This window comes from Pieris rapae, chromosome 22 (assembly GCF_905147795.1).
Source record: "Pieris rapae chromosome 22, ilPieRapa1.1, whole genome shotgun sequence".
NCBI classification, from domain to species: domain Eukaryota; kingdom Metazoa; phylum Arthropoda; class Insecta; order Lepidoptera; family Pieridae; genus Pieris; species Pieris rapae.
The window spans coordinates 4520077-4542657 of record NC_059530.1 but is presented as its reverse complement, the minus strand read 5'-3'; the positions used below and the strand labels follow the sequence as shown (position 1 = coordinate 4542657).

The 22581-nt window shown below is 33.2% G+C and overlaps 3 protein-coding genes across 3 annotated transcripts in view; 2 read left to right on the top strand and 1 right to left on the bottom strand.

The window, feature by feature from the left end:
* The first annotated feature begins 237 nt into the window (after positions 1-237).
* Positions 238-12134, top strand: LOC110996546 (brain tumor protein). The gene is made up of 9 exons (XM_022264280.2): positions 238-498; positions 1663-1837; positions 1934-2078; positions 2162-3509; positions 3595-3875; positions 4149-4337; positions 5266-5434; positions 6110-6342; positions 6931-12134. Exons 2-9 carry the CDS (start codon positions 1725-1727, stop codon positions 7033-7035), a joined length of 2583 nt encoding a protein of 860 aa, XP_022119972.2. The 5' UTR covers positions 238-498; positions 1663-1724; the 3' UTR covers positions 7036-12134.
* Positions 12135-12247: 113 nt separating this feature from the next.
* LOC110996570 (N-acetylglucosamine-6-phosphate deacetylase) lies at positions 12248-17612 on the bottom strand. Its single transcript, XM_045633254.1, has 7 exons — positions 17455-17612; positions 17126-17370; positions 16689-16963; positions 15741-15959; positions 15373-15508; positions 14411-14587; positions 12248-12509 (listed from the first exon to the last, which is right to left on the bottom strand). Exons 2-7 carry the CDS (start codon positions 17328-17330, stop codon positions 12328-12330), a joined length of 1194 nt encoding a protein of 397 aa, XP_045489210.1. The 5' UTR covers positions 17331-17370; positions 17455-17612; the 3' UTR covers positions 12248-12327.
* Positions 17613-19616: 2004 nt separating this feature from the next.
* The window catches only part of LOC110996553 (insulin-like growth factor-binding protein complex acid labile subunit), a 28634-nt gene continuing 25669 nt past the window's right edge, over positions 19617-22581 (top strand). The window contains exon 1 of the mRNA XM_022264290.2: positions 19617-19775. The gene's annotated coding sequence lies outside the window, so the exon portion shown is untranslated. The remainder of the gene's footprint in view (positions 19776-22581) is intronic.

The following is a 22581-nucleotide window of genomic DNA, read 5'->3' as shown; positions in this document are numbered from 1 at the left end:
TTATTATATAAGCGTTGACAGTTGAAATCTGGGAAATGCTATTCAGAATACGATGTTCACAGACAACGTTATGTTTGTTAGGATTTTTAATTTCTCGTTCAAATTATAAGCACGTAGTTTATATAAAATATGTGCTGTTAATGAACTTTACTACTTAAAATCAATTAATATTTGAAAATATTATTAGTTTACCTTGGCAACACTAGACCTAGCGCACCATAGAGCGCGCAACGGACGTCGGCGGTCTACATACCTATTACAGGGGATCGAATAAAATCAATACTATTGCAGTGATGTATTCATTGGTCTTTTTAAAATGAGAACGTGACAAAACTTTAGTTTTTATTCATCGAAAATACTATTTTAATTATAAAGTCTGTTGAAGCTTGATGCTCATTTATTATTTATTTACATAGTGATGAATATTTTCATAGTTACGGCGTGGTAGAACATTCTGCGTTGATCGTCTATTTTAATGCAAAATATTAACTGTTAAAGGTTAGTAGTTATTTTAAATTATATATTGTTTTTTAAAATTGCGTCTTTGCTAAAAACATTACTATTTAAGCACTCTGACAATTTTCGCCATTGTCTACTGCATGCATGGTGCATTGCGTTTTCAATACACACCTAAAAGGATGATTTAAAATGTATACATGTGTAACGACTTCTTATTAATTGAGCTTTTTACTGATTAAGAAGAAACAAAGTGAACGTTATAGGTCTATGTTAGCTAATATTTTAGTATAAATATATTGTGAACAAAATACCAAATGGTATTATACAACCTCATCTTTTGTTCTTACAAGAGCTCTTATTAGACTTTTTTGATATTGTAAGTATTTGCTTGTGATATAATACATTTTAGCAAATTTATATCTTAAAACCAATTAAGATTGCTTTGCAAATCCTGTAAGAATTACACTAAAGAGATAAAAGTTGTACTGTAGGATTTTCTGGAAAAAAAAATTACCGAAATCATATTTTAATTTAACCTCAATAGATTATTTCCGTTAAATTGAAACTAATATTAAAATGTTATCATTGTATTATATTATTAAAATATTTATCTAAAATTATAGTTGATTTTAAATTATTCTTTAAGTATATATTAAATTATATTTAAAGGGCTGGAAAGATTTCAATTTCATTTTTCATCTTGTACTTATAAATGAATAATATTGCAATATAAAAAAAATCCCTTATATAAAATCATTTCTAGTTTCTATCTTACAAATGTTTTGTGTTTATGAAAGAATTAATTGTATTTCTATTGTTAGTAGTGCATTTGATTGTGGTTTATTATTTACCATTGTTGTTCATAGACTGCTAATTATACATTATTGTTTTAAAATATACATTGTATTTCAAGACATTTATTTGTGTAGTATAAAATTTATTCTGATGGATATGTGTTGTGAATTTGGACTTTACTCTAACAAAACCTTTGCTGACTTTAATGCTCTATCTCAGCGTATACTAAATAAGTGCAATTCCTAAATCAAATTCGTCAGGGTAATTTTGAGTTGTGACATTGTGCAAACTATGACTCCCAGAATGGTTTTTATATGACTTTGTTAATTAATTGAAAATAAAGTATTTAAAATGTTTATAGATTAACATAGTTACATATAGTATTGTAAATGTATGTTGTTGTTTTAGATTCTTGTTGTTTGAAGAAAAAGATATACATTATAATATACAAGGGTTATTTGTAAGGAAAAATGGAGGAGTTGAATGGGGATCTTTATGGGGATGGTCTCGTGAGTCTCGGGGATGAAGGGTCATTGGAATCTACCGATAGTGGGAAGCAGGACCAAAGTTGCACAATTTGCGAGTAAGTGTTACTAATTGTGAGAATTAGAATATTTTTTCATGAGATATTATTTTTCTCAATCATATATTACCTTTGAATAAATTTCCATTATTTTAGCAATAAGCTGTGCAGTCCCAGGGTGTTGTCATGCCTACATGTATTCTGTGAAACATGTATAGATAAGCTGATGGTAAACGAAGCGGGTGATACTTTGAAATTTGATTTAGGTGTTGAATGTCCACTATGCAAACAAGAAACCAAGGTAAGAATATTTCAAAGTTTTGTCATCCCTGAACCATAAACTATTAGTAACAGAAGCATTATATTATATAATTTGCATTTTAGATTCCTGTTGGGGGAGCAGGATCTTTACCTTCTGATTATGTGATTACGAACATTTTGGATGTGTCTTCAATGGATCAATCTGTTGTTTGCACCTGCTGTAAGAGTAAAGAACCAGCTGTCGCTCGATGCACTGATTGTTCCCACTTTCTATGCTCAAACTGTAATTCTGCACATGAGTTCATGCGCTGTTTTGAAAACCATAGAGTTGTCCCGTTTGATGCGCTTCGGTCGTCAAAGGAAAAATCTGCTGTTCATAAACCAATATTCTGCAGCCGCCATGTTGGTGAGAGCCTTAAATTGTACTGCTGTGACTGCGAAGTTGGTGCTTGCACCGAGTGTCTGACAGTTGATCACAAAGTTGGTGAACATCGTTGCGAGCGTATAGTCGACGCTGAACCGAATCTCAGAGCCGAATTGCGTAACTACATAGTAGAAGCAAACGCGCGCGCTGTGGCCGCCGGCGGAGCTTCAGCCCGGCTAGACGATGCCCTGGGAGACCTGCAACGCCAACGCGACGAAGCCGAGAACCTCATTAATGAGGCTTTCCATGCCTATAAAGCTGCTTTAGAAAGGCGCCGTGAGACAGTTCTAGAAGAACTCGAGCGCTTACACAAAGAGAGAGAACTAAAGGTTATGGATCTATTCGACCGCGTGGACAAGACCGTTCAACGTATTGATTGCGCTTGCAAGTTTACAACACGGCTTTTGAGACGCGGCGACGGCACCGAAATTGTGATGCTGAAGAAAACCGTGGCTTCCCAATTTGCACGCCTGTTAGAGGGGGCTCCGGAGTTTGATGTCGATTTCTCTTTGGAGTTCGTGACAAAGACGGATAAATTCGACTCTATAACTGAAGATACCTTTGGAGCTTTCCGTACTGAAGCAACTATGGCGGAGGAGAGGAAACGGCTGAGCGAATCCTCTGCGATCGTGTCGGTTGCGTCGACCGCTCATTCTCCAGCAGTCTCGGTGACCAATGCGCCGGTGTTTGATGACTTTCCTCTTGGGAACGTTCGTCGCGTGACTGGCGTTTCTGGAGTAGGAATGGTGGGAGTGCCCTCAATGGGTGTAGGCTCCGGGCCAGTGCCAAGCAGTGGGGTACTGCCGGGGGTCGTGAGCGTTAACAATGTAGCTGGAGTAGGCGCAGTACCTGGTGTTCCATCACTGCCGTCTATGGTCGAATACAACTTGCAGCAGTTGGCAAGTATTGCCGAAAAGGATGTGCCGCCACCCCCGCATGCTTCCCCCGCTCCATCATTCACATTAGCGGAATTATTGGCTGGTGACTTGAACTCTCCACATGCATACAACAACTTGCAAGCTTTAGCCAAACTTGGATTGAATACAGGTAGTCAATTTTTCTTAAAATATGCCTTCACCCAACTTTATAATAAATGGAATTCATATTATTTTTATTTTAATAAACTTTTCAGAAGTCAATGGCTATGGTGGTGTCGGGGGTGTGAGCTCCATTAGCTCAGTAGGCCCCCGGGGCGTGTCCCCCGGTCGTCCTCTTTTAACAGCAGCCGAAGAAGCAGCATTAGTCGCGCCACCTGCCCCACTTGTTCGGGCTACGAAGGCCACGCCCATGCATATTAGATTTAAATTCGGCCAACTTGGAGGTGGTAAGGGCCAGTTCAACTCCCCCCATGGTTTCTGCCTTGGAAATGATGAGGACATCATTGTTGCGGATACCAATAATCACCGGATTACTGTAAGTATTTTCTATATAAACAAAAAATGATAGTGTAATGTTTTGATAATTACAAATAAACTTTTCTTTCAGATTAAAATTGAAAATGGCGTAATTAATTACGCCTATATGATTAAAATATAATTTTAAATATTTATTCAATATCAAATCCTGATTTAAATAACATAATAACTGGTAGTAAATGTAAAATATTTTGTTTTTCACTTTCATAAGTGTAGTGTATATGAATAAAGATATTTTTGTTTGTTTGTTTATAATAAGTGTATATTTCAGGTGTTCGACAAAGCTGGCAATCACAAGTTCAATTTCGGTGTAGCAGGTAAAGAAGAGGGCCAGTTGTGGTACCCTCGTAAAGTGGCTGTGGTCCGAGCCACTGGAAAATTTGTGGTCTGTGATCGTGGCAACGAGAGGTCCCGGATGCAGATATTCACTAAGAATGGGCACTTTTTGAAGAAAATTGCCGTAAGTATCTCACATTTTTGCCACAGGCACTGGAGGCTGATCACCTACTTGCCTATTAGATTTAAAAATGATCATGAAACAGATTTAGAAATCTGAGGCCAAGACCTAAAGAGGTCGTAGCCACTAAGTTGTAGATACTGAAAATATAGCCATAGATGGTCTACATCATACATTTTACTACAAAAAGGTTCAAAGATTTACAAAAGGGCACAAACAAACAAAAAGTATTCAATACATTTAACTAATTGTGATTCAATTTATTTAACTAAGCCTAATTTGGCAGTGTTGTGTGATGGTGTAAAAGTGAGGGTATGTACGTGATGGTGTGTGTGTGGTTATGTTTCAATGAGCAACTCTTCCATCAGAATTATATAATATTAAAAAGACTAAAAATCTATAAAATATTATAAGACTCCCTATTTGCCTCGGATTCAAACAAAAATGTTCTTTGGTTTGTTCTGATTTCCCAAGCTTAACTCAAATATTGCAAAAGTTTACTTTTGTATTTATTTGTAAATGAATTATACTTTTGACCCATGCCCCTATGTTATATGTTATTAATTAATTTACTATCTAAATCATTCAGTTCTTGATTTCAACAAATATCAAATAAAATTCATTCAGGTAAGACAATAATTTGAACAAGAATTTCAAACAAAACATATTAAATGCTTCTAATTTTACATTTGCTGCCAGTTCCCAAATCTCGGTCTAGGGAAAAGAAGAACTGGAATTAAACTCTCCGCCACTTCTTGTTTTACACAATGTTTGTAAGGAGCTCCAACCATTACACCATGTTCCAAATAGCATGTTAAGTAATTAATAAATTAAAATCCATCTTCCTCTATCTTTCTCTAGCAGGAGGCATGGTGAAATTGGAGCAAACATTAACATTCATTCATATTGAAGTGATTTAACCTTGGTGCAGGTGCGGTTCATCGACATAGTAGCTGGCCTGGCAGTGACAGCCGAAGGTCTAATAGTGGCAGTGGATAGTGTGACACCCACCGTATTTATTCTGTCTGAGGAAGGTGACCTCATGAGTTGGTTCGACTGTAGTGAGTGCATGCGGGAGCCTTCCGACATTGCTATAAGCGGTGAGCATTCACATTTCGTCAATAATACTTTCTTGAAAAAAAAAACTTTAAAAAAAAAGAAGTATTTATACATTTTTTTATACACTAAAATTAAAAAAAAAATATTTATTTAGTTACTTCCACTACATTCTTCTACCTTAACAGTTACTACTAAATATATAAAATATCTTGTCGAAACATAAATCATTATTTAAATAGTCCATCTTTATTTGAGTATAAAATTTATTATGAATATTGAGGATAAATTGAGTTTTAAAATCTAATTTTAAATGTTGACCCACTTTGAAATTAACCTTGTTAACGCTTAATTTAATATTATTTCGGATTTTAATATAATATTATATTTCTTACCACTTTTTTATTTCTTACATAATTGATTTCTGTGAGAAATCAATTATAATCATAAGGGAGCGTTTATGTATTACGTACCGAATTTGGGGGGGAGGGGGGTTTAGGGTAATACGTTTCGATGCGGGGCGGGGATTGAATTGTGCGTGTATGTTAATATTATTTTCAATACTTTTCGTAACTTTCAAGTCTAAAGAGTCACTGGGTGGTAACGAAACGTGGGGGGGGGGGGGGAGGCGTGACGTAATACATGAACGCTCCCTTAATTTTTTTTAAAATATTCTAATAGAGTAATATCCGAACTGTATATATATAATTATATTCCAGGCAAAGAATTCTACGTATGCGACTTCAAAGGTCACTGTGTGGTTGTGTTCGATGATGAAGGCAGGTTCCTTCGTCGCATCGGCTGCGAGAACGTCACCAATTTCCCCAACGGCATCGACGTGTCGGACGCTGGCGACGTCCTGATTGGCGACTCGCACGGAAATAAGTTCCACGTGGCCGTGTTTTCCCGGGACGGGGTTTTGGTCACTGAGTTTGAATGCCCCTATGTCAAGGTGGGATTTAGGACAATTTGGATTATGTTAAATTAAGATTATAATGTTTTTTTAACAAATTTGAGTAGGTTAAATATTTTGCAGTCGAGTATCACAACCAGTTTGTGATAACAATAAAATTATTTCTAATTTCACTACAAATATAAATTGTTATAGTACAACAGTAACAGTAACATTACTATTAACATACAACATAACATACTATTGTACTAATTGAAAGATTGTTGGCCTAGTGGTTTCAGCGTGCGACTCTCATATCTGAGGTCGTAGGTTCGATCCCGGGCTGTGCACCAATGGATTTTCTTTGTATGTGCGCATTTAACATTTAATCGAACGATGAAGGAAAAACATAGTGAGGAAACCGACATGTCTTAGACCCAAAAAGTCGACGACGTGTGTCAGGCACAAAAATGATCATGAAACAGTTTCAGAAATTTGAGGCCAAAACCTAAAGAGGTTGTAGCGCCACTGATTATTATTAATAATCTTAAAACATTCAGAAATGTGAGGCCTAGACCTAAAAAATTCTTAGCGCCACTGTTTAAAATTAAAGCCGATATAGGAAAGCTAACGTATACTCCGTTTCAGGTGTCCCGCTGCTGCGGCCTGAAGATAACCTCTGAAGGCTACATCGTCACCCTGGCGAAGAATAATCACCACGTTCTAGTCCTCAACACCCTTTATATTGTCTGAGGAATAACTCAATGGCTGTAAGTCGTACACAAGATCTCACATTTATTCCCTATTTTATAATTTGATTGCTGATTTTTACATTGCTTAACAGTATTTGACAAATTGTTATTAATTTTTTTTTTAATTGTTAAATTCACTTTGCGTTCTCACTGCATAAGAACTGAATATTTTGTTTCGCATTTAGTTTTAGTAACAGAAAATCCAAAGTTTAGGCTAATTTGATTTTTTTCGTTTTTGCATCCGGTCGCTTCGTACTTGGTGTTATGGTTGACCATAGACAAGTGACTGGATTTTGTATCTAAATTAGCAGCTATGGTTCCTAGTTCGAGTGAAGTAATGTCAATTAGGTTCTGATGGGGTGTCGCCTCGCAGACGAATCGAACATTATTGCTTGTAGTCTCATTTTGCCCGTGGGCGATGAACGTCATGCGTTTGCGCACAAATCATTTAATCTTTTTTAGTCTTTGACCAAAGGAGGCGACACTAAAACGTGCCATCTAGTTTAGGTTTAATCGCTTATACAATATTATATATTGTCCGTTAAAATATATTTACCTTTTACAGAAATTCTTGTGTCTATACAAAATGTTTTTCCATGTACTCTTGTTTTGAGAGCCTATATTTGAACAGTTTTTCGTGGGTAGGCTGTTAGGGAACACTTTCTTTGGTACTTGAATTGGGCCATTGTAAATACAAATTATATACATTGAGTGGTATTTAGTAGTTTATATGGCATTTTCATGTAACTTATCGATATATCGACTGTTAATTAATCCCCTCATAGCATTAGTTAAGTCACAAAGTTGATTAGCGGGTTTGAACTTATATATTGAACAAATAGGCTACTGAACTATCGTTCGTAATATATCCATGAATGTGCCATCATAAACCTAATTTATTTTTACTAGTTACATCAAAATTGTTCGCCAAAGTATATATTTTTTATAGCGATCCAAGTTAGAAATTTCTGGAAAGTTGATTCTTAAAGTTAGAAGGTGAGTAATATTAATTGTCACCACAAATATCCTGCTATATATTGTTTTTGGAATAATAACCCTTCGTGTTCTTCCAATTTCGGCATTGAAATATTTTATTAGAATTTATTTGAACCAAATTTAACATGGAAGATGGAATCGTCGAGTCATTATTTCAGGCCATCCTTTCTAAATTGATAAGTACTTACAAACCACCTATTTGAGTGTGATATTTTGTTGATATATTATTTTATATGATGCTCTCTAGCCCCGTTAGATTTGCAATTGTGAACCTCATTTTTATATGGCTTAATTGTTTGAGTTCCTTCAGCCCAGTGCAAATAATGAGCCGATTCTTTTTAAATATTGCTGAGCCATACATTTATACAATAGCCGTTCACATATTATATCCTAAGTGTATTGTACTTAATTAGTCGGTAATGTTTGTTTGTATCGGAACAGTATATGGGTTCAATTGGAGACATTTAATGTGATATGAGCAATAATGGAAAACCGTCGAGTACCAACATGAGTCGGCGTGTCAGCGTGACGTCACGTGACCACATCGTTGACGCTTTGATTTATTTATTTAGCTTTTGGGTTTTTTTTTCGTATTGTTTTTAAGTTATTTGTTTCAGGATTTTTTGTCCCGATAGTATTAGGGAATTTTATTTTCTTTTTTTATTTGAGCTAAGCAAGTGAATAAGTCTGCGAGCGTTGCGGGTTTTAATGTGTGATTAATACTCGTATTTTATTAATTTTATTACTGTATTGTTTCAATTGTCCTTGGGCCTATATTTGAATAGTATTTATGGCCGGCGCGTAAGGCCTTATCGTTACGAATTTTTACTGCCAAATTGTTTTCTTACTGTATTTGTGCATGCACACAATTATTATTTTAATGTATAGGTATTTGTATAAATTAGTTAATAGTTGTTGCCAATATTTTTTTTGTTTTAATATTCAGGGTTTTAATATTATTATAATGTTCAATATTTTATTTGTTGTCCATTGGTCGAAATTTTTGTGTGTTAGTGACGTAAAATTTTACAGAAATACAAATAGGAGCCCCAAAGGGAGCGTTTGACGCTATTAATAATATTGCTTAGAGTTGCATAAAATTATTAAAAAAGTGGTGTGATAAGTTTTGGATAATTTTACAAATTATACTATTTTATGTGTGAATTTCAATATTGATAAATTTAAAGTACGCATTACCAATAACACAACGGCATCGACATTTATTCGACCGTATGTTTGGGAGTATTATTTTAGAATACATTTAATATTATTTGTTTTAAACGAGACAGAGTTTCCTTTTGTTCTTGCCATGTATCTTATGTAGGTGTCGAAGTAGAGGTTTTGTAGGAGTTAGAATTTTTCAATTATTGATGTATACAGAGTTGTGGGAGCCATGGTGTTATTTAGAGTCGGTAGTTAGAAGGCTGGCGGGTATTCGCTGCGTCTATTTGGCTGTATATTTATGCTGTTACGAATAAGCACTGTCATGGGGTTAGTGGCAGGTCAAATGGTATCTATTGTCCATTGACGTTACACGATAATAATTGTATCATTAGAGTACATTACAGTAGCCTTTCTTGGAAATCTTAAAGTTACCTATATACACGTAAAGCGATTTTTTGGTACATGTATTTCTCTTCTATATTCCCTTATGTATCCAGCAATAAATTCGGTAGATGTAGTGACGCCCTTTGCCATTAACTCGCTCGGCCGTCCGGCGGAACGCGCACGTTTATTGGCAAACGGTGCGGTATTAGGGTTCGCAGCGCACAATGTGAGCTCATGTTACACTCCCTATTGGAGATGGGCGTATTGCCTATGTTGTGGCACCAAGCACAGCTCGATATTGCCGTGGAGTTTGTGATTCTTAGGACCGTGCTAATTGACCGTGAGTAGGGTTCGGATGAGATGTGCGTTCAGTTTGGGACACCGACAGCTGATCACCTGCTTTACTACGATTCAGTCATCCTATATCCTAATTAACCCTCCGGGGCCGTGTTGCTAACTCGTGGAATCGTTTTTGTGTCATTAGTATTAACGCATTTAGAAATTGAAATTTTTCACCTTACCACCGCCATATTAGTTTGGTCTTTCCACTGTTCAAAAACCAATAAAAATAAGGTTGTGAGCTGAATTCTCGTTGGAATTTTAAGCCACATGAGTGCTTGTGCAATAAATATCACAGTTTGGGTCTAGGCTTTTAAATTATTATAGATTATATACATTGTTGAGCTGATTATAAAAATTTAATATATTATTATACCTTTTAATATTGTTAATGAATTCTAATTGCATTCCACATAGAGTGAACGAATTTGAAATGACCATTTTCAATCTACATTATACAAGTTATTTTTTTTACAACGTAGGATTATTAGCAGTTGCCAATGTTTTTTCCTTTAGTCAGTAAAAGTACAAATATTTTAATATACAATTCTTGGTATTTATCTATGTAGTGTCTAATTTTTTTTCTTTTAATTCGTTTAACTATAAGCATAATTATTTTCACTCAAGCGGCCAGTTACAACTTGAAAATTATTCAGTAAAAAAAACATATCACTCGAAATTTGCTTCTCGCATTACGTAATGTGTATAGGCAAATTAATTACGGAAACATATTATAGCAATCAATACATTGCTCCATACGACGGCTTGATATAAGAAATGTTGCATACATTTTCCGTAATGTGGGATTGTATTTTTATCTTAGTAGTAACACCTGTATGTTTTCTTTAATTTTACGGTTAATTGTCTTTTGTTTTATTTCAGTTAGCTATAAGTGTATCCTAAGTTACAATGTAATGTTTCTCGTCATTTTTATTATAACGATTAAATTTGTTTGTATGAATGGTGCATGTTCCAAATGCATATTTTATTTTTGATCCAAAGATTTCTTTTTAATGCTTATAGTTTAATTTTATTTATAAAACGACATTTGTGGAGTGTGCATTGGCATTTGATATTAGAATCACATAATTCCGTAGCGTTGGTGCAACCGAGCAAATGTCTACTGTATTCTCGTAAGAATATTGCTCAATGGTTTTATTACGTTTAAAGTATTTTAACATAGGTGTTAGTCCATGGAGTGTATTGGCCGTGGACTACCGCGTACATAATATCTACCGACAATACCCTCCGGAAACATTTGAAACATGAAACGTTAAATTTTATTGTTAGGTAGTTGTTTTGCCTTGACGCCTTGCATCGGCGCAAGTTGCGGGGCTCCAGCGACACGCGCCAGGCCCTGGTGCCATTGTGACTGTTTCACAAAGCAATACTATGTGTGCACATATCTTTTTGTATTACGATCCGGTTGGCAGTTGACAATGTCTTCAGCGCCGCGGCGGTGTTTGCTGAACAAATCGGCCCCACAGTCAACGAAAAGTATTGTTATAATATTACATACAGAATTTTCTGCAGCGTCGTGCCTAGATCTTAGATGTTAATCGTATTGAGGTAGAGATAATCTCAAATATTTTGGCTCTTTGAATATTCCATGATATTATTTTGTTTTTTCTTGAAATTGTATTTACATTATACATTCATACACTTAGTAATATTGTATACATGAATATACATTGCGTAGTTTGTAAATTGATTTAAAATGTAAAAATAAGATGCGCAACTGGTTTCACATCGCCGATTGGGATCGCAGGAATTGATCGATTTTAATGTAAGCAATCGAGTTTTCGTGTTTTTTTCAACTAGTTGATCGTCTTACTTTGACACTTTTCGCCGCGATGTTACTTGAGAATTTGGCGTTGTTGAGCTCGCACATTTTTGGCGAGTACAAATTTTCATGTGACTGCGGCTTTTATTATTAAGTTTATTATTCGTGAACTGTGGCCAGGACAACAGCACAGAGCAGTGTAATTCAGAGCCTGCCTAAAATATATTTTTGTCATGATTTTATTTAGGTATATACATGTTATTCACATATTACAGTTTTCTCAATAATAGCTTGTATTTTAATTAAGAAATAATCATATTTAACATTGCCAGGTGATCAGCAACCTGCACTTTAATATTTTTGGAAACTATTGAACTTAAATTGTACTGACTTTATAAATATATTTACTTCAATAAAGATTTTCCATGCCACTATTGAGGCGTTTTATTTAATAGCGAACATATCTCTTGTATGCTTCAATACATATTTTATTTAAAACCCTATGTCGAAGGTGTGATTGAGGTGTCTAATTAAACAAAAATATATAATCAAAATATTTAATAAAATGTATATAAAAAATTCAGATTTGACTAAAAATATCACATGTTATTACACAATTTCTTATAGTTAAGCGTGTCTGTAGACACATTCGCCTGCAATCCAAGACGACATAACTTTCAGTGTTTCGCGGTCTAAACATACAAAGTCTGCATCGAACCCATAATTTAGTTTTCCTTTCCTATTGTCTATTCCCAGAGCTCGGGCGGGATGCAACGACGCAGTTTCCAAAGCATACTCAAGGGTACATTCTGAAAACATTGAAAAATTATTTAACGAAGAAAACTTAATTTTACGAAGCACAGCAAACTAAAACTTTCTTGCATTAATACTAAATTAGTCTATCCAAAATGTCAAATTGTGAATAAAATGAATATGTATCATTATTTAAGACACAAATGAATTCATCAAGAATACAGCGTGCGCCTCATAGCTAGGAAGCCGATAAGCAATATATATATGTATATGATTTGCTCATGTGGCTATTAAGCCTCTTAAAAATTAAAAATAATTTAGGTACCTATACTATATCGTAAATAGGTATATTTATACCTATACAACATCGTATTTAGGTATATAAATATTTTAATGTTTTTAAGCTATTGCAGATTTGCGGGCTTTGAGCTCCGCGACCGAATGAAGAAATTCGGTAACGAAAATAAAACCCTAACACGATGACGTAATATAGTTGCGGCCAATACGCGTTAGAGCGGTATAGAACGCATACTACGTCTCACATCGGTGACGTACCGCAGGTGCGTTAGAGTAGGACAGAACCCATACTGCGTATTCACATCCCTCTGATGAGAGCGGTGACGTAGCGAAGGAGCGGCCGCTGCAGCCAGTACGCGTTAGAGTAAGACGGAGTATATAGGCGTGTTAGTCTGAGTCTGGTAGATAATTAATGTCAAAGAAAACAAAATAGCATAAATAAAAAATAATAATTGCATAAGCTAGCTAGCTTTAGCACGGCAGTCCCCGAATGCCACACGTTTTTTTATGTAGGGTAATTAGCATTAGAAGTAGCAATTAAGGTAAAAATAAATAAAATATATAATTTGTTCCTGTCTGCCTTTAAGGCTGATGATTAGAAACCTTGTCAAAATGAAAAAAAAAACATCTAAAACTGACTTTTAAATATTTTTTTAATATCTAAAATATATATGAAATGCACGCTTGGATGACCTGCAGTGTTCGTTTAAAAACGAGCGAACGACCACAAAAAATAGTTTCCCACCATCGCGATCGTAGCCAGCGCTTGAAAAGTGTTCAATAAAAATTGCCCGTTTCTGCCTCTGACTGTTGTACACGTAAGAAGTGAAACTTCTTTTTAGTCTTATTTATCGAAAACTGTTTCGAAAAAAAGTTAAATTGGACAATTTATAAATTAAATAAATTTATAATTAAAAAAACTATAATAAAATAAAATAAATAAATAGTTATTTTATTTAATTATGAACTCTGAAATAGATAAAATATTTTTTGTAAATTAATTTAAAACATTTTACAGAATTAGAATTTTATTAATTGTAATAGAATTATTAGTATCATTGTTATATATTTTTGTTAATAGTTTCGAATCTCTTCGATCGAGTGTTAGTGCAAAGAATAAGATGGTGCGTAACGGAAAAATGTGACGGTAGTTTTTTTCCAACGCCGATAAAGAAGTAGAAATGATTCAGACACCCAGACCACTGACATTACGAAATCAGCAATTTGAATAATTATTATATTTATTTAAGATTTTAATCGTTCATATTTTGTCGTTTTCCAATCGAAATTCATATTATTTTCGCAGGTGAATAAAAATTTCAAAACAAAAGAGGGATACTAAGAATAATCGCGTTAATAATGTCCCGGATGTCTAGATAGATTTTCTTCGTTATCTAAATGGTCTTGACCCTAGTGGCAGACACAAGCATATGATATAGTATACGGCTTTAAAGAAAAATATTGAACAATGTGAATGTAACAAAAACTACTTTCAATTAAAAGAATCATGTCTAAAATTATTCCTTCCAGAAAATTCTGATTGCCGCTTATAATCAAATAAAATATATAAGCAGAAACGAAGTTCGCGGGGGCAACTAGTTTATATATAATAAAAAAACATGTATTTTAATGTACAAAGTCTTTAAATAACTTTTATCACCTGTTGCTTCCTTGAATATTTTGACACATCGGTCCAATGCCATGATGCTTCCACACAATGTTTTAGTACCAGCAATGTATGCCCAACCATTCTCAACAGAGACTGCCTGTGGGCCAATACGGTATGCACCATCTGGTAAGCCCTGAGCCGCAACTGCGTCACTTATTAGGATTAGACCTGAAATTTTTATAATATGTATATGTCGCAGAAAAGTAGTTAAACCAGATAGTTAATTGTATCTCTAAAAGTAATCAGCTGTTGCCGTGACCGCCATCTTGTTTTACATTAATCATCAACACGCTGACAGATAGTTAAACGTTTCCGACGCTGCTTTATTTGGATCAAAATGCGCAGCGACTTGATTGAATATCGATCTTAAATTAACTGTCTGGAGATTCAATTACTCTCTAATTTAACTACTTTACTGCGACATATATACGGCTACACTACATTGCCACCTATCGCTTCAAATTTAAATTAAACCCACTTGACGAAAATATATAGTAGAGTTTAGAGATATCGTTGTATGACATTACTTAAATTATAGATTTTATATGCGTAATGAATAGTCGCTCAAGCTCAAGCGAAAGTCGTCTAGAAATCGATATGTCTGTCTTCAAAATGGACAACGTTATCAGGAAGAGAAGGCTGACCTATTAAGAAAAAAATATCACGAAACAGACAAATTTGGGTTCAGAACTTCAGACCAAGTTGTTTGTACTTCTATTGTTTTTTTTGAACTCATAATTCTATTTATAGTTAGTGCAATATGCACTTATTAAATAAATTTAATAATAATAGCACAGGGGTAAAATTGTCTAGTTAAATAATTGGTTATTATTATTATATTCAGTTTAATAATTAATTACCACAATTTCAATGTAGCTTTTATTACTGCTAAGAAAATTTAAAGATCTTATTTATATTCCCCTTTTATTTACTATATATAACGCCTTACAAACCTTCACGATTTGTTCGACATGCAATTCTTAAAGCAGCTGGGTGAGTGTGGATACCATCAGATATGATTCCAAAATATACTTGCTTTTTTGTTGTAGATGCTAATAGACCTACAAGGCCTGGGTCACGATGATGAAACTGTAAATTTGATATAAGATCAGTCTATACTAATATTAATAATTTTTATAACATATACATGATACCGTTACATATAATGGTGTGATATCAATGTGCCACCTCTGTTATTTCCATGGGAAATTAGCATATAAAAAAAAGAAGTATATTTTTATTATTATAGTCTATATATAATTTAAATAAGTCTTGGAGTTGTTGACTTTAAACAATAAACATAAAGTATTCACACACTTACCGGAAGCATTGCATTAAATAAATGGGTAATCATATTTGCTCCCTGTCCAACACCTGCCTCAGCCTGTGACAGATCAGCTTCAGAATGACCTAGAGCAACTTTTATTCCTTTTTCTGATAACTTTTTTATGGCATTCAATGCACCCGGTAGTTCTGGAGCAAGTGTTACTATAATCACATTATCTAGGGACCCATACATCTCCATAAGGGAATCAAAGCCCTGGAAAATTATGATTAAACAGATTACAATGGAATATATACTATAGACAATAAAATACATTCTGATTCTCTAAAATAATCCTGTTTTAAATGATGCAAGCTCATCACCAATTGAGCAAAGCATAATAATAACATAATAAACTACATCCGATAAGAGTACAACAACCCAATTGCAAAAGTAGGCTATTGATAACAAATAATAGCACTTGTTTTTTTTCTTATCAGTATTGTTAAAGATTATCTTCTGTAATTTCTAGCATAATACAACAAACAAGTTATTATTCAGTATATAATAAAATAAGATAGAACAAAAGATAACTAAAGCTTTCAATCAGAATGGTCATTAGTTATTAATAAGAAAATTGTCACCTTAACAGTAACTACCATGTATTATATGATATTATTTATTAATAGGTATTATATTATATATTACTAAAGTCAAAATCCATTATAATGATGTTGTTATTAAGTTCCTAATACAATGGAATTCAGCCAGAACCATTGACTTTGTTGTTGTAAATAGCTTTACTATTGTATGTATATCTAGTGACAAAAGTGTAGTTAAATCCACTTGAATAGTGTATGTAGTATATACTTTAATATTATCACTACAAATAAAAAAGTATTCCTTCATAAGTAAGTTCACAATTAATTCACAAATTACCTCACTTTAATGCTATTTATACAAAGTAGTTGCAGTTTAAAAATATAGTTAATAATTATACCATACCTTTTCAGGATTTTTTATAAGTTCTGGTGTATGTGCACCTTTTCTAGCCAAACTAATAAATGGACCTTCAAGGTGGACACCAAGAACTGTGGCACCACTTTTGTTTCCTTGCTTTTTCTGTATTTTAGGCAAAATTTTAGAGTATTTATCTTTATCTGAAGTGACCATAGTAGGGCAGAAGGATGTAACACCATGACTTAAAAGTTCTTTTGCAACTTTATGAATTCCCTCTTCTACATTCTCTGAATCATATGAAAAGTCAACACCCCATCCTCCTGTTAACAAAACAGAAAATTAACACTTTCTCATTACAAAATTTCATTTAATTATATTTATTATAATATTTATTTAGTTTACAACACAATTAAACTTAATTAAAAGACTTTACAAGTATTCCGCTGTTTGAATATATGTTTAAAACAATAAATAGCACATACCGTTTATTTGTATATCAATGAACCCAGGAGCGATAAGTAGGCCACCACAATCTACCGAAGTATCGGCCTCAACTTGTTCAACATAAAATACTTCTTCGGGATTTACAATTTTACCATCTCGAATCCACAATTCTTCCTTAATAATCTGACTCTCACGTAGAATGTAACAATTGAAAAATCTGGTAAGTCCGTTTCTTGCCTTCATTATTAATTCCGTACACGTCCAAGGATTTTCACAAGTTTTACTAAAAAAATAAAAAATACAATAGGAATAATATTTTATAATTTATATTAACAGAAACAAGTTTATAGTATACAGAATTTTTTACCAGTAAAATATTTATAAAATATAAAAGACGTGCTGAGCACATAAAAATCGACCTAATTTTAAAAAACAAATAACATAACAGCTATGCAATAACTTTAATGAGAACTTTTTTAAATTTGCGGTATGCGGATTGCGGTTTGCGTTTAACTTGCGAAATGCGAAGTGCCAACTGCCAAATGTCATATGCCATTTGCCTGTGAAGTATGACCAGAAAACTTCGAGCTATCAGACCTCATGCACCCAGCCACACGTCTATCGTCTATTGTCATTACACAAATGACGTACTTGCAGGGTTGTGCCTTCCAGTTTATTTTTCCGGTTAGATCGAATCGCAGTTATAGGTGTAATAATAAACACGCCTGTTACAATAGCAAAAAGTATTTAGGGTAATTGCAATCTTTAATAGCCGCAATTTATTTTATTTAGGTTAGGAGTGCATGTGCAAAGGTCAATAATTTTATTAAAGTTCCGAAATGTAAATCTAATATTTTCAATGTCGTATTGAAAATATTACGACGATAACTTTAGTACGACACTTGTGCTTTCTTTAGCACTCATTATTAAGCACGTAAAACTTCATGTTATGTAAAAAATCCGCGTTTATATCCGTCAAAGAATTAATTTAAACAATTACATTAAATTAGATATGGAAACGTGATTTTTTTAGAAGTCAAATCGTATTAGGTGTATCAATAAAAAGTCGTATTTATTTAGTCAAATGACAGGAAAAAATCTGTATCCATAGTATAAGACGGAAGATATACAATTACTTACATAAGACAATGTCATTGCCGATATGTATGATAAACAAACTATGCATTCCAAGTATTTCGATGAAAACTCAATATTTCGTTATTAAATTGAAACGTCTGACGTTGTTACGTGTACCCACTTCGAAAATCCAATATAATACTGATTCCATCTTGCAAAGTCCACTCGCGGCCTCGAGAGCTTTCTCTAAAAGTCTAAAGTTGAGTTTCAGATTTAAAACACTTAGAAGAAAAGTTTCTTTTAAGTTTTTCGACCCGGAAAGACTGTGGTCATCTACTTACACGATTAAATTGTTTTCTATTAAGCAATCTACTTAGACTAACGAAGAAATGTAGTTTTAATACTAAAAGTAACATTTGTATATTTTTGTTCTATTATTTAGTAATAATATTTGGGGATTTAATTTTACTTAAATAAACCTTAAATTAAACTATAAAGTGCTCAGGGGAATATTCAATGCTCCCTGGTGCATTCGCAATAATGACCTCCATGGGGACGTGAATTTAGAGGACGTCGCCAATGAGATAAAAAAGACTACTGGAGTTCACAAACATAGGCAAGAGTGAACGTCGAGGCTATTCAAGTCCTAGACACCATGGGCCTAGCGAGAAGACTGAAAAGAACAAAACCATGAATTAGTTAGTGCACATTAGTATTAACGGCAAGTAAAAAAATTTAACACCAAAACAGTGTGTCTTCCCCTTAAAAGCTGTAAGTAGTGCTATTGGACACTTTAATGTTAAAAATCCTTATTAGTAAATTAGGTAAGACTTAAAAGTCAAAGTCAAAAATTATTTATTAATGTAGGTAACTCAACTCACTCAATGACTAACTCACTCAATTCTGGTGGGAACAATATGCAAAGTCGAAACAACTAAAATCACCGCATCCACGAATTCAAATACGACCAGTCACCACCAAGCATCAACAGTAGCAAGCATCCATTTACGAGTATGACGCTTGGCCATCGGCCGCGAGAGGCAACCCGACGCATGGACGCCGCCATAAATCTGTCTTCGCGCCTTAAATTACTTATTGGTCTTAAGTTAGACTAGATCGTAATGTTCCATGATGTCTTAGTAAATACAGTAAAGACTAGCATGTTATCAATTAAGATATGAATTTTTTTGCAAATTATATCCGATAGGTTTAACTAAAACACTTTTCTTTAAATGGTGAAATGTTCAAATTAGAAAACTTAATAAAATTTCTATCATCAATATTATTATCACATGTTTATGCAGTGATTAACCAAAACCATCTACTGTATGTTGGTAATGTGTGGAAGTTATTGGAGCAGTCGACTTAATAGAGCTCTGAGACAGATGAGTCTAATGTTGCGACTGCGCGGTGGAACAAAACACGATTCGTGTCTGGGCCGTCCTGTATCAGTCAACCGCCTGCTATTGAACTAAGCACGTCCTTCCAAATTCTGTGTTGTGAGATCGCTGCAGTGACAAACTAAGTGATAAGTGCAGCACAGGAGTATATGAATTATGTTCTCGTAATGTTTATACGCGGGGAAATTCAAAGTTGGAATACGAAGTTTTGGTATGTGATAATCAAAGTTTTTTGAAACTTCGCTGTAGTTTTATTTGAGGGATTTTTTACTTTTTGTAGTGTTAGAGTTGGGGTTTAATTTTTTTTATTTTGGGTGAAGGAGCACGCTTCTGGACTTCGGTATGTTCAGAAACATTTAGAGGCGTGTATTATTACAATAATTATAATACAGTCTTCTTACCATGAGCTGATGGGGCTGTAAGTTAGATTCGTATATCTTCGTTAGGTAAAATATCTTAATAAAGACAGGCAGACAGACATTTATTACAAACAAAACACACACACATAACCACACAAAATAACAATAAGCGAAGAAAAAAAAAGAGATATCAAAAACAATAAAAAGAAAAATAATAATAATAAAATTTATTTTCTCATTCAGCTCGTTTCAAATGTGTAATCCGTATATGCTGTGGCTGTAATTGGCCCTGGCTCAGCATTATGCTGAGGAGCAGAATGTTCCACAGCCCTGGTCATCTGCCAGAGACCACAGCAGCTACTTTGCGCCTCATTCGCAAAGAAAAAAAAAGGAATGTAACAAATACCAAATAGAATAATAATAATAATAAAAGTTACCAGTCTAATAAATGGCCAAGCAATTATCAGATGTATTGTTAAAATTTTTGTTTAAGTATCTCTACAGCTTTGGACAAATTAATGGTATAACCACTAGATACAAGCAAGTTCTATTTTCTTCGTTTTAAGATATTTATGTAATCTTATCTAAAAGGCTGTTAGACGAAATGGTTTAATTTTCTCTTTATTATTTAATTTTACCTACAAAATACATGTAAATATAAATGTAATGTATTCTCAACATTTTAAATATTATTTACTAATATTGTGTAACGCATTCAAAATGTTAAAATAATAAATAAATAAAGTTTTACGGCATTGTCAAAAACACATTCACAAAATTAAATTCAACAGACGTTAGTTTGGCAGTTACTTGACCATATTTGCATGTCCTATTAAGACCGCAAACTGTCAGAAGTAGTCTGCTGTCTATGGCAGACCTCGGCCATAGATTTACATCGAAATTATTTCAGAACTAAATTTTGAGAAGCTCAAAGAACTGTTTTAGTGTAATAGTTAAATGTTATAACAAAATAACTGAATCGTTTTTATGTATTTATAAGTAATTTCACAAACACACAAATAGTGTATAAAAAAGAACACTTAGTACATTGTATACCAATAAAAACCGGTAACATTATTACAATATACGAAACAGAAAACATAGATCAATGAAGTACTTAGGAAGAAGAAGTGTATGGGATAAAAAAGAAAACTGATATTAAATAATTATTTTTTGTTTGATGTTTGTTATTAAATGTTTTCTCGCTTCCTAAAATTTTTCCTCACATCTTATCTGGTAAGGTGGAAAATGTCTACATTTTCATATTTATTCTAATGTAGTTAGCTAAAACCCGAAACATAGACGAATTACTCAGATAATTCGCGTTCGACATTTTTCTTTTTCTAAGATATCTCGGCGTTAAGGTAACTTAAACTATAACTTTTATAATCTTTAAAACAACAGTTACTTTTGCGTTGCATAATTAGTTTTAGTTTATCTGTGAGTTGGTTATACAAGTATAAAACATGCGTATGAATAATATACATATATGAATAATAAATACCTAAAGCATTTCCCACAGAAATTATCAAATTACGAAAGACATGCTATACGGTATATTATTTTTGATACAATATAGAATATAAATTTTTAATTTATTCTAAGAACTAATTAAAAAGTTACGTAGGATTCGTTCGGATGTCGGTAACTTAATATTCTTTGTAAAATCGACGTAGCCAGAGATTCATATTGAATCATTAGATTATTAAACTTGCCGATAAATTTTCACGACTTTGCTCATAAAAAAGTAAAGTTAAATTGTAGTTTAAAAAAAAGTAACGTTTAGTATAGTTCGATTATGATTTGTTAGTCTGTTAACGAATCTGAATCTTTAAAACGATTTTAAATGTTTTTTTTAAATACAATCTATATTTCAAATCTATGGTCTTTATAATCTTTAGTCTATGAAATCTATATTTATAGTAAGAAAAGGCGAAATATTTATACGTTTTATGTATCTATAGTAATCTCGTTGTCGTTTGTGAATTTCATACAGATGCACTTTTCAAAAATAAAATTATTGAAATAGTGGCCGTAAATTAAAAATCTGTACGTTATTTTAACTTTTCACTTATGGTTTATATGTCACCTCCTATCTATAAATGCTGAAACTTGGAAAGTCAAATGTGTCGACAAATTTTCATACAAATTTAGTTTTCGATTTTCTACATACACTACTAAGCCATCTTGACTTAGCCCCCATATCTGTCAAAATTACTAGAAATGATCCGGTACCGTTGATCTCGTCGGGTAAGATTACGTTTTTCACAAACCAATGCCAAGGGAAAAAAACGATTACGTTTCGGATATCTTTAATCTTATTATAATTATTAAAAGAATGAATAAATAAAATAAAAAAAAGATTAGCATTAAATAATGTAATTTAAGTAATATTCAATAATAATTTTATAATGAATATTTAATTTGCTATTTGGCAATAGCTTTTTTGAAATTTTACGTTCAATTGCACGGTTTTGTATTAAAAAATCTGTCTCTTCATCATAGCATAAATATTATTTGACAGAAGGAGTTTAATGAAGAGAAAATTTAATGAAGAGACTTTTTATTACAGAATTTCATACAATAATGTTTTTTGGCATATTTTATATCATTGTCTATGATGCACTACGTTTGAATTTGGATTATGTTTTCTTTACT